Source organism: Dreissena polymorpha, chromosome 12 (genome assembly GCF_020536995.1).
Source record: "Dreissena polymorpha isolate Duluth1 chromosome 12, UMN_Dpol_1.0, whole genome shotgun sequence".
NCBI classification, from domain to species: domain Eukaryota; kingdom Metazoa; phylum Mollusca; class Bivalvia; order Myida; family Dreissenidae; genus Dreissena; species Dreissena polymorpha.
The window spans coordinates 14,425,461-14,439,169 of record NC_068366.1 but is presented as its reverse complement, the minus strand read 5'-3'; the positions used below and the strand labels follow the sequence as shown (position 1 = coordinate 14,439,169).

The window sequence follows — 13,709 nt, the reverse complement described above, 5'->3', positions numbered from 1 at the left end:
TGCTTGACCGTCTACAAAACATGTTTTACTGTAAGCTATATACCACGTTTTATAGTAGGCTACATACCACATGTTTTATAGTAGGCTACATACCATATGTTTTACAGTAGGCTACATACCACAAGCTTTATAGTAAGCTACATACCACATGTTTTACAGTATGCTACATACCACATGTTTAACAGTAGGCTACATACCGGCTATAAATAAACAGCACATCCTCCTCCTCCTTCCATGACAGGATCTGATCCAGGACCCCTGTGAACAGCTGCTGAGAATCTGTCACCATGGTAACCAGGTGTGATATCACAGACAATAGGCCAACAACACCTGGAATTGATGACGATATGAATACTTAGGACTAGCTGCAACAGACCCGATTAGCTAGACACTAGTCTTCAGCGGGTGTTTTTTTTAATCAAATTTAGGGACACAATTTTGTCCTATTCCCAATCTCAAATATTATAAAACCTTCAAGTTAAATAAATAAAAACTTTCTATGTTCATAAAGTAAACAAAGTGAAATAAAGTTCTTGACCTTAACTAAGTTTTATCAAGTGCATAAACTGAACTGAGTTACAAATGATGATTTCATTATAATAAGCTTGTTTGTTCTAATATCAGTACACGTAATTTCATTTGTTTTTTCAAAATTTACAAATTGTATTGATTACTGCCTTGGTCAACATAAATATACAGTGTAATGAATTCTGTTTCATACCATATCCTTCTATGCACGCATTGGCATCCAAACTCAGTACCCTAGCAACCAGAATTTCTGTGAAGGTCAAAAGGTCGGCTGCAGTAAGACAGGTCAAGGTCATGTGAAGCATGTAGACGACATCTGAGGTCAGCGTTTCACACCTACAACGGTAGCCACTCATGTAACTAACATAAACAAAACACTTATTGAGCCTTGCTCAGGGAAAATAGTCTTCACAGGCTAATCTGGGACGACTGTGAGAAAAGTATCATACCAGATTAGCCTGTGCAGTCTAAACTTGATTTTCGCTTAAGAGACTTAAATTTAAAAGAAAAATATCATAAAAGTGGAAAGTGTTGTCCCTGATTAGCCTGTGCCAACTGCACAGGCGAATCTGGGACTACACTTTACTAACATGCATTTAGCCCAGTTTTCCAAAAAACCAAGCCCAAAAGATTCAGCCTACCTGTCCAGTATCACTGACAATGGCAACTCTATCTGGCCCCCAGCTTGGCTTCCCAGCAAGTGTAACAGAGGTTTCAAACTGAACACGTACTGTGAGTTGTCCATACTCCTGTATGACATCCAGTGAAAACAATGTTATATTATTCTTATAAACATGTCATATTTATATTTGAACATACTGATATCAACAATTCATACAATATTAACAGCATCATAGCAATATAATCATTATATTCATAATCATTCCCATCATCTTCATCATCATCATCATCATCATTCCCATCATCTTCATCATCATCATCATTCCCATCATCTTTATCATAATCATTCCCATCATCTTCATCATCATCATCATCATTCCCATCATCTTCATCATCATCATTCCCATCATCTTTATCATAATCATTCCCATCATCTTCATCATCATCATCATTCCCATCATCTTCATCATCATCATCATTGCCATCATCTTTATCATAATCATTCCCATCATCTTCATCATCATCATCATTCCCATCATCTTCATCATCATCATTCCCATCATCTTTATCATAATCATTCCCATCATCTTCATCATCATCATCATTCCCATCATCTTCATCATCATCATCATTCCCATCATCTTTATCATTATCATTCCCATCATCTTCATCATCATCATTCCCATCATCTTTATCATTATCATTCCCATCATCTTCATCATCATCATTCCCATCATCTTCATCATCATCATTCCCATCATCTTCATCATCATTGTTCCCATCATCATCGTTCCGATCATCATCATCATCAGCAGCAGCATCATCAGCTTCTTCTTCTTCATCATCATAACCATCATCATCATGAACAACAATCATCATCAGCAGCACCACCACCACCATCTTCTTCTTCTTTGTCTTCATCATCATCATTGTAAATTCTATCATCATTGCCACAATCTTAATCATAATTATCTGCACAACAATTACAAACACCTGAGAGGTGACAGGACAAATAATACAACAGCCAGCTACCTTATCAAAACATTGTTTCAAGTTTCCTTTATGTCATGAATTCATTACCCAACTTTAAAGCTTAATGGTATCTTTTTTAATAAAACAATAAACAACTTAATGTTACCAGAAGACTTGCAACATTTCATGAATTTCAGAATTTGACTGTAATTTTCCTCTAAGTAGCTTCAAAAATACTGCTACTGGTTAACCCTTTACCACTTAGATACGTATTTTGACGCATTTGTAGTTCCTTAGAAAGTTACATTTATTTAAATACCTTTCTTACTAGATCCAAGTTTTAATGGTTTCAGTTCCCACCCTTAGATACTGACAAGCAGCAAACCGCATAAAACCTGAACAGACTGCAAGTAGGCTGTTCTGGTTTTATGCTGTTTGCACATAGCCATTTTCACTTTGCTTCTGAGTGGGAAAGGGTAAATGACAACTAAGAAGTGCCGACCACACTGTGACAGTCACCTACCTCGTATACGCCAGCGACCACAGTTCTGTGCGTGTCTGTAGTGGCACATTGCTTACCAGGATGGCCACCACAGAGTGAAGGTCTGATGAAGGCTCCATCAGGCTGTCCTAAACACACATACAACGCACATAAAATGAGACTCCTTTTGGGAAAACTGGGCTTAATGCATGTGAGTAAAGTGTTGTCCTAGATTAGCCTGTACAGTCCGCAATCAGGGAAGACACTTTTCACCTACACTTGATTTTTGTTAAGAAGAAACTTCCATCAAACAAAGAATTCCTTAAAAGCCAAGTGTCAACCCTGATAAGCCTGTGCAGACTGCTTAATTGCCAAACAAAATAATAATTAAGGTCTAATGAAATATTTATATTCACAGAAAATACAAGACAAGTATGGAATAAAGATATCAGTGAGGCTTAAAACCTGGACAATTAGCCATGGGATCTTCTTTATGTTTTCCTACCTAGGAAGTTTATTGGTGCTTATCTCATTTAATATTTCTTCTAACCCATGAGTTATGCTCCAAGCAGAACAAAATATGAACAAGAGTGCCAAACTGTCACAAGATACGCCCGTTTGAAGGTTTTGGACAACTTGATAACTTTACCATTTGAGTGGAAAAATGATAGATATCATCTAGAGATAACTTTTGACCAAGTTTGGTGAAGAACGGATGAAAACTACTTCAATTACAGAGCGGACACCATGCTAAATGCTTGAAATGCATTAAGTGACCCTGTGACCTAGTTTTTGACCTAGATATCATTTAGACATATTTTCTGGACCAAATTTGGTGAAAGTTTGATGAAATCTATTTCAATTAAAGAGTGGACACCATGCTAAATCCTTGAAATGCACTACATGACCCTGTGACCTAGTTTTTGACCCAGCATGACCCATATTCGAACTTGACCTAGATATTGTCTAGATACAACTTCTGACCAAGTTTGGTGAAGATATTTGAATTAGAGAGCAGTACACTGCTGTGGACACCGCCCGCCGCAGGTGATCTCATAATACGTCCCGTTTTGAACGGGCGTATAAAAATTAATTAGACGGAAAACTTCAGCAAGAAATAGTTCAGTGAAAAGATTCTTGTTCACAGATAGACAGGGTTCCAATTATTTGTTTGGCCCTAATAAATACAGCGTCCATCTTCAAGACAAAACATTATTTACTTACCATTCTGTACTGTTCCAAGTACAGCTTTACTGTCTCTAAGGCTTGAATACAGTCAATCAAGCAGACAAGGTGATTTTCCAACCAATGAAAACAGCTCTTAGATTGTAGTTCATCACTATCTCCCTGTTCTTGATTTTCATTGGTCAGACTAGAGTCAACAACATGACTCAGCAGTTTTGAAGTAAATAGGGCTGAATAAAGCGTTCTAACAACGTTTGCTGAGTGTTTCTTTCCACTTATAGCTGGGTAGACACCTCTTACTTGCAAATATTGCAGCACCTGCAGGAAATAATACAAAGTATGACTGTCATGTCATGCACAAATAGTTTCTTTTAAGCTACACATTAATATCAAACCTTTAAGTGTTAAAACATCATTTATAAAAAAAAATCATTAAAAAAATCAAATAGGCCCTGTAGTTCAAAACAAAAATGTAACCATTTGTTACAGCCACCCTTGGTAGAAATCCAAGCATTCATGTCAATTGATAATCTTTAGTAAATAGTACACCGACCATAACTAGCACAACATTTTACATTGTTCCACAGATTTAAGGGAATTTCCTCTCCATAAAGTAAGGAAAATTTGTTCCAAAATGTAAAAAAGCTTAATTGTAACTCAGGGTCAAAATTCTTAACAACTTAGTCATGCATATAAAAAAACAGTGTTTAAAGCAAAATAAAATGGTTCAATAAGTTTTGGTCTCATTCAAAACGGGCAAAGGGCATTTAAGAGTAATAAGAAATTTATGACATTTGGTACTCACATCATATGGAACTTTCATGTGCACACCAACAAGGCTGTAAAAGTATTCCTGATAGACTGGGTTCTCCGCACCATCAGGTAGACTGGTTTTCACCGTGTCAAGCAGGTGTTGAACACTCAAAAAGGCGCAGTCAAGTCTGGGAACAGAGTGTATGGGTGTATATGTACAAAGTATGATGTTTTTGTGTGTCTTATCAGTGTGTAATTGTGCCTTACATGCATTAAATTGTCATTATTGTATATTTAAATCCAAGTAGATACATTGATGGTCAACATAATGTAACACCGGTAATAATAATTAACATAGTTTTTGTCTTAAAGCCATTTGTTCCAGTTTTAAAACAATTAAAACAAGTTTCATTACAATATTGCCATTTGTGCTCAAATTATTGAGTGAATTCCCCAGTTTGATGCTGATACGTGTACCGCCACAACAACATACCCCTATCTAAAACATTACTTTTTTATTGTGAAGAGTTCAGTAACTGCCAAAACTATTCTGGCAGCCTTTGAACCCTGGAAGTTTTTAATGATATGAAATTTGCTCTGGGAAAATGAGGCTTAATTCATGTGCATAAAAAGTCGTTCTTTACTGAAAGAGAAAAGACTTCCGTTTAACCAAAACAATCATGAAAACAGAAAGTGTCGTCCCTGATTAGCCTGTGCAGATTGCACAGGCAATCTGGGGCGATGCTTTCCTCAAATGCATTAAACACTGTTTTCCCAGATTGCAGCTCATATTTTGTTCAACTTACTCGTGTAGACTGGCAAGCCCCTGGACTTGTTTCCGGACACAGTCTGCGAGCCTCATGAGAACCCCCTCGGTGTTGAGGAGTCCCCCTGTCTGTCTCACTAGAACCCCCACCCCTACCACCCAGGTATCTCTAGCCATCTGCAAGCAGTCACCTGCAGAGGAAAAATAATCAATATAAACACAAGCTGCACATCTGTCTGTCTCACTAGAACCCCCACCCCTACCACCCAGGTATCTCTAACCAACTGCAAGCAGTCACTTGCACAGGAAAAATAAGCCTTGTTCTGAGAAACCTGGGCATAATGCATGTGCGTTAAGTGTAGTCCCAGATTAGCCTGTGCAGTCCGCGCAGGCTAATCAGGTACGACACTTTCCACTTTTATGACATTTTTTGTTTAAATGAAGTCTCTTTTTAGCAAAAATCTAATTTAGGCAGAAAGTGTCGTCCCTGATTAGCCTGCGCGGACTGCTCAGGCTAATCCAGGACAACACTTTACGCACATGCATTATGCCCAGTTTTCTCAAAACGCGACTCAAATAATCAATATAAACACAAGCCGCCCATGAGTTCTATGTCTGGGTAGAGAAGACCCCTTCTGTCTCACTTTCACCATACACAAACATCTAACAAGTTTCCTGTCTTTTCTGAAAAGACCGTGTCTGTCTAACTTTCACCCTAATCCCTACCCTCTGGATATCTCTAGCCCTCTCACTCTCTGGATATCTCTAGTCCTCTCAAGGTATTCCCCTGCAGAACAATAATCAACACTATAAAAACAAAAGCCTAACATGGACACAGTCTGTGCTGGTTCAGACAACCAAGCCTAACATGGACACAGTCTGTGCTGGTTCAGACAACCAAGCCTAACATGGACACAGTCTGTGCTGGCTCAGACAACCCTTTGCTAACCTCCAGAGGACTCTTAACAATCTAAAAGCATTCCATATAATGAATGATGCAAAATAACTTCAGCCTTCAATTAAATGCTTTCTACAAAATACTTTGGTAGTCAGACACTAAAATCCTTACCTGAAACGTTACACTGATTGGTAAGGGAAACATCAAACAGGTAACATAGAAGGTCTTGAGCAGAACTAGTTGACAGACATTCCTGAAAATAGAAGTGGTGACAAGCTTAATTCCGACTTTGATTCATAATATGAGTCGCGTTCTGAGAAAACTGGACATAATGCATGCATGTACGTGAAGTGTCGTCCCAGATGAGCCTGTGTATTTCTGTCAAAACATGTTAACAAAATAAGGCAATTGTTAACCAACAAAAGCACAGGACATGAGTTTAACTTATTTTTCTGACATAACTACATGTGTCAAAGACACTGATGTCCCTGTGACAAATATGTGGACACAGACAAAATCCACCTGAAAGTTGAAGCGGAATGGCTTTAACAAAAACATCATCTTTATACATACTTAATAATTAAAACAAAGCACAAAGTGTCATAATCCTGCAGATATTGTTTGCAGTCAAAATGATTGCCTGTGTGTTCATTACACACAAAGGTTCTTCAGATGTGCAACATCCACCAAGCAGGATGAGTAGTAGTCAACAAGATACAACAAAATACATTTATCAATAGTAGAAAAAATTACAAAGAGCCTTTATTCTGCCAGAATTGACTCTAGCCTAAATTCCTTCTTTTGCAATCACTTACAAATTCAGCAATGAAAGTTTTAGCCCAAAACTGCCAAGCATTTAACTCTTTCAGTGCTGGAACCGAATTGTGAAGGCCTTTGCAAACAGTTTGGATCCAGAGGAGACGCCACAGAACGTGGTGTCTCATCAGGATCCAAACTGTTTGCTATTCTGATAGTACTCTTTGAAAAAAAAATCGAAAAAAAACAACTAATTTTAGAAATTCAGCAAATGACATTTTAGCAGACGACAAATTTCCCAGCATGCAAGGGATTACAGAGGAGTTGAGTACACATTGACTATACTAGTATATTGCAGAAAAGACAAAATGGCCATATTTCTGCGACAAACAATAATCGACTTGCCCAACATTAAACATTCGGAGAATACAATATTCAGTATATACAACCGTTTCACCCTAGACCTTGAAAGTGTACATACCGTGTACTTGGTGAAGAAGCACAGCATTGCCTGAGACACAAAGCTGACAGCTAGCTCTGCCCGACTGGCTAGGTCAGGTTGGCCGGCCAAGTTACGTATTGGTTTCTCTAGAACGTGCAGCAGTCTCTCAACGTTGCTCTTAGGAATTAGAAGCTCTACAACATTAAGGTATGACAGTAATGTTATTGGTAATACCCAACACATTTCAGATTGTTCATAAAGTGTGTCTGAAGTAAAATGACATTTAATGAAGCAGATTTTTCTCTTACATTAGAAATGACATATCATTAGGGTTCTCTGATATCAAAGTCACATCATTACAATGCATTTTGAAAATATAAATACTGAATAAATTAAATATTTGTATATATGTAATGAAAGAGTACACAAATGGACTTATTACATAGCCCATGTCATGCAAAAATGGGTCTTATGCCATACAAGGCAGTGTAGCCCCAGACCAGCCTGGTAATCATGCATCTACTGGTCAGGAGCTTCCTTGGACTCATTAGCTAGTTATGATGTGAATGTGCAGTAGAACTCTGCCTACATGGCGATGTAAGGCATAGACTTGATTGCAGCTTAGGAATTACTGAATTGTCAAATTGTTCGGGTCAAGGACACACATTTTCAATAATCATATCACTAATTTGATTACTTGGAGTGGGCATTCACGTATGTTACGGAAGGTATTTGTTTTAAAGCAGGAATGCTTGGCCTGCTGCAGTTATTTCATTTTGTGTGACACCCAATTTAATAGCTTTAAAGCTTTGCAATAGGTATTTGACTAAAAATTTAAGACACCAAACATTTAAATAGATGGCGCAGTGAACTTCTCTTTTATGTAATTTAATGTTAAAGCTTATAAGTCTCAGTTCACAGCTATCGCCCAAATCACCCAAAAAGCAATTTTACACACATCATAGACACAGCAATTTGATTTCAAAATCATGCTAATCACATAAACATACCGTCAGTTGGGGTCCGTGTAGCTAACACAAGCGCCAGAATGTTGAGGACATTGCTTGTATCGACCTGCCACTCGGTATTGACTGGTTTCTCACAAACAAAAGCTGCGTTTAGGACCAGTCTATCACCAAACGCGTTGCTGTGTAACCAGTCTGCTACTGACTGTACGCTACCAGAGCGCGCAAACAGCTCCCTCAGCAGAACGTACTGGCAATGTGTGTCCAGACAACTCTGCAATAATAACACAGCCGGAATTGTACCCAATAATAACACAGCTGGTATTGTACCCAATAATAACACAGCTGGTATTGTACCCAATAATAACACAGCTGGTATTGTACCCAATAATAACACAGCTAGTACTGTACCCAATAACAACACAGCTTGTATTGTACCCAATAATAACACAGCCAGTATTGTACCCAATAATAACACAGCCAGTATTGTACCCAATAATAACACAGCCAGTATTGTACCCAATAATAACACAGCCAGTATTGTACCCAATAATAACACAGCCAGTATTGTACCCATTCAATCTTAACCCGTACAATGTACCACTTAGATACGTATTTTGACACATTTGTATTTCCTTAGAAAGTTAAATTTAATTAATGACCTTTCTTACTAGATTCAAATTTTAAAGGTTTCATTTTCAACTCCTAGATACTGATGAGCAGCAAACAGAATAAAACCTGAACTTTTTTGGATGTGAATTTTCTACATGTCCCATTTTGAAAATGATGATGTTTGATTCATTATCATGGTCTTCAGCTATCTTTGAGAATGAAAATAAAACAAATATCATCACAAAAGACTATTATATATTACAACTTGTTTCTTGTACACATACCTCATACAATCTCTCCAGCAGTTGTGTAATTGTGTCAGTGTCCAGGACTGACAGGAAAATACACACCACCCTGACTATGTGTGTAAAATCCTCCAACATTTGCCCACCCGCCTGCACCTTCTGTAACCAGGGGATACAGATGTGGAACACAAAGTAATGTGATGTGGTTTCCTTAGCAACGTCATCACCATGGCAACTAGAGATCACCTTAGCAACCATGTCTTCTGCAGGGTCCAATTCCAACAGTTGAGCGAACAACTTCAGATGTTTTTGACTCAAATGTTTGTGCGCCAAATCAAACGACCTAATTGTCAAATGGTGAACAAATTTTTTACAATTATTGCTTAGTTCATTTTTGCTCTTTACTGTTAATAAATCTATTTTTCGAGTAGCTTTATAAATATCTGAATCTTCTGGTGTTTCAAATTTCACTTTGCCTGTTTTTTGCTTGACATCTGCCTGCGGAAAGTAAAGACACTTCACAAAATAAGCCAATTTTTCATCAAAGTTGTCTCCCTTTGGTAGTTCTTCAATTACAGACAACTTTTGGTCAACACTTGCTTGCAGATCGTTCCAGAACTTATTTGTCGTCTGCTGCAGTTGTGTACTGTTGGAACACTCTACAGTCATAAGGAAGGTTCCCAGCATACTGTAGAGAGGGGTTTTGTATAAAACTGAACCGGTCTCCAGTACGGAAGCTTCCAGAACAGGCAACACCTGAAATGGCCATACTATCTTGATTATAATTATGGAAAACGAGCTATTTGTTCTGCTGTGTAAACTTCATAAAGTAGTTACCTAATTCAACAACTAGCAATACAATGAAATGACGGGATACTCTGAACAAGAGCATCGCATAATGGGTGCCACGCTTGGCTGCTGGTGCATTTTTGAATAAATGAAAGCTTGACAGATTTTTTTGATTTTTTTTCACAGTGACCTTGACCTTTGACCTAGTGACCCAAAAATGGGTGTGGCATGTAGAACTCATCAAGGTGCAGCTACATATGAAGTTTCAAAGTTGTAGGTTGAAGCACTTTGATTTTAGAGCCAATGTTCAAAACTTTCACAAAATGTTAAGGTTTTACCTGACGGCGGACACGACGACGGACACGACATGACGAGCTGGCTAAGACAATACCTCGGGTTTTCTCCGAAAACAGCCGAGCTAATCATACTACCAATAAGACAATCTTTTCTATCCGATTTCTCCAATATTAATCTAAACAAGAGCACTGCATAAGGGGTGCCAACGCAGTTTTGAATAAATGAAAAATTGTCAGATTTTTTTTTTAGACGTCAGTGACCTTGACCTTTGACCTAGTGACCCCAAAATGGGTATGGCATGTAGAACTCATCAAGTTGCATCTACATAATGAAGTTTCAAAGTTGTAGGTTAAAGCACTTTGAATTAAGAGCCAATGTTCAAAAGGTTAACAAAATGTAAAGGTTTTAGCACGACACCGAAAGACAAGCTGGCTATGACAATACCTCGTTTTTTTTTCCGATTTTACCAATGAATTGTTTGGTCTTATGGTTAAATTACCAGTTAAAATGTTTTTTTTTGCTATAATACAAATAGATTTGAAACTGTGATTCATCATAACCTATGAAACATTAGACTTGACCCCTGCTTGCTTTTGTAAGGTGGTAATTGCTAATTGCCAATTGAGTAATGAAAAAGAAGCCTATTTTTTAACACTTACTCTAGCATATTACAATACGCTGTTAAAAAAACAATCCAACAGCTTAACTGTAGTATAACAATGTATTTGCCTATATATTTTAACTATTATTTACATTAGAAATTAGTATAAATAAAATACTTATTTTATGTATGCTTATGTTTTCACTGTTATTCATCAAACAAAAACATGACCAAATTGTTTCATGACACCTGAGTGGTAAGATATATTATGACATGCCGGACTGAATGAATCAAAAGTTTTAAACGCAATAATTCAACAGATGCAACATAACGACCAGTTCCATATCTACCTTACTCATTAATGTACTGCATTGCCAAGAGATTTCCATGTTTCCTTTTTATTCACATATCAATACTGACAGTTTGGAGGATCTATATTATTCATATGACAAATGAGCCATGCTCTGTGAAAATGGGGTTTAATGCATGTTTGTAATGTCATATCAGATTAGCCTGCGCAGTCCAGTCCGCACAGGCTTATCAGAACAACACTTTTTGCTTTTATGATATTTTTTGTTACAAGAAAGTCTTAACAAAAATCTAGTTAAGGCGGAAAGTGTCGTCCCTGATTAGCCTGTGCAGACTGCACAGTCTAATCTTGGACGACACTTTACGCACATGCATTAAACCCCCTTTTCACAGAGCACGCCCAAATAGTTGCAATTACAGCTAAACTGTACATTCAGCAGACATACAAAATATGTGTTTAAAGAAGCTTTTTATACTTTATTATGTTACACATTTATGTTGAGTACATTCTTAGAACAAGAGCACCGCCTTGCGGGTGCAGACCGCTCATCTATTTTCTTTTTAAAGGTGAAGGGACTCTCAATTTCAATCACAAAGGAGGGAGGAATGGAGTGAAGAGGGGTGAATAGTGTGGGGGTGTGGACATTTATTACAATATCTTCCAAAAATGCAGAAAAAAAATGCAAAAAAAAAAAAAAAATCAGGGGTGGGGTTGGGGGGTGGTGGGGAGGGGATTCTTGGGTGCGATGGTTGGACAGTATTTCGAAAATAAAATAAATATTTGTGTTTTTTAACCGTTTCAAAAAAAAAAATTGGGGGATGTGGGGTGGGTGGGGGGGGGGGGGGGGGGTATAGTGTGAGGGTGTGGTGGTCATTTGTGAGATGGGTGGGGGGGGGGGGGTATAGTGTGAGGGTGTGGTGGTCATTTGTGAGATGATCTTAAAAATAAAAATAAATAAAAAAATAAACATTTTTAGGGGGGGGGGATTCGGGGGGAGGGGGGGGAGGTCACGGGGGATGGTTTGGGTGGAGTCTATTGTGGTATGTCAGGTAAGAGTAGTTTTGTCACAGTATCAATCAAATCTAATCATAAATAAAGAAGTTATGGCAATTTAAGCAAAATTTAATAATTTGACCTTGAGAGTCAAGGTCATTCAAAAGTCAAGGTAAAATTCAACTTGCCAGGTACAGTAACCTCATGATAGCATGAAAGTATTTGAAGTTTGAAAGCAATAGCCTTGATACTTTAGAAGTAAAGTGGATCGAAACACAAAATGTAACCATATATTCAAAGTTACTAAGTCAAAAAAGGGCCATAATTCCGTAAAAATGACAACCAGAGTTATGCAACTTGTCCTTTTACTGTACCCTAATGATAGTTTGCGAGTGTTCCAAGTATGAAAGCAATATCTATGATACTTTAGGGGTAAAGTGGACCAAAACACAAAACTTAACCAAATTTTCAATTTTCTAAGTATAAAGGGCCCATAATTCCGTCCAAATGCCAGTCAGAGTTACATAACTTTGCCTGCACAGTCCCCTTATGATAATTAATAAGTGATGCAAGTATGAAAGCAATAGCTTTGATACTGTAGGAATAAAGTGGACCTAAACACAAAACTTAACCAAATTTTCAATTTTCTAAGTATAAAAAAGGGCACATAATTCTGTCAAAATGCCAGTCAGAGTTACATAACTTTGCCTGAACAGTCCTTTTATGATAGTTAGTAAGTGTTGCAAGTATGGAAGCAATAGCTTTGATACTTAAGGAATAAAATGGACCTAAACACAAAACTTAACCAAAATTTTCAATTTTCTAAGTATAAAAAGGGCACATAATTGTGTAAAATGCACGCCAGAGTTATCTAACATGATAGTAAGTAAGTGTACCAAGTTTGAATGCAATAGCATTGATACTTTCTGAGAAAAGTGGACCTAAACGCAAAACTTAACCGGACGCCGACGCCAATGCCGACGCCAAGGTGATGACAATAGCTCATAATTTTTTTTCAAAAAATAGATGAGCTAAAAACAACAACATAACTATGAACAATTTACATGTCATCAATACCTGATCTAAAAGAACACTGGTTGCAATGGTAGATTCTGTGTTTTTCATAACCACAAACTGGGCACATTCTACATATGCTCGAACCAGGGACCCACATTCACTCGGGCTTTTCTGAATACTTCCTGCACATAGCCTGAAACAACAAAAGATTGTGCACATTCTTGTTAGTTTGTAAAGACAATACCCTGCCTACAGGAAAATGATTTCTCTAAAATATATTCTGATTTGCACTTATAAAGAACGCTTATTCCCATGAACCATTTAACAGAAATCTATCACTTATTGCACCAGTTGTTTGCAAAAACATATCTAATATAAAACAAGATGATGTGTTCAATAAACGCTGATGAACTCAGTTAGGACTTGTCGATTCATTGTCCCATTGGAATAAGGCTAAGTCCAACCAGGGTTCGACACT

General features: G+C 37.5%; 1 protein-coding gene across 1 annotated transcript in view; it reads right to left on the bottom strand.

Annotated features, from left to right (window-relative positions):
* LOC127853919 (E3 ubiquitin-protein ligase listerin-like) overlaps positions 1–13,709 on the bottom strand; it is a 58,371-nt gene that overhangs the window by 21,499 nt on the left and 23,163 nt on the right. The window contains exons 9-20 of the mRNA XM_052388748.1: positions 13,292–13,424; positions 9,264–9,980; positions 8,413–8,641; positions 7,442–7,596; positions 6,376–6,457; positions 5,347–5,497; positions 4,593–4,728; positions 3,827–4,105; positions 2,645–2,751; positions 1,170–1,277; positions 722–864; positions 198–330 (exon numbers count right to left, since the gene is read on the bottom strand). Coding sequence (XP_052244708.1) covers positions 198–330; positions 722–864; positions 1,170–1,277; positions 2,645–2,751; positions 3,827–4,105; positions 4,593–4,728; positions 5,347–5,497; positions 6,376–6,457; positions 7,442–7,596; positions 8,413–8,641; positions 9,264–9,980; positions 13,292–13,424 — 2,373 coding nt within the window. The remainder of the gene's footprint in view (positions 1–197; positions 331–721; positions 865–1,169; positions 1,278–2,644; positions 2,752–3,826; positions 4,106–4,592; positions 4,729–5,346; positions 5,498–6,375; positions 6,458–7,441; positions 7,597–8,412; positions 8,642–9,263; positions 9,981–13,291; positions 13,425–13,709) is intronic.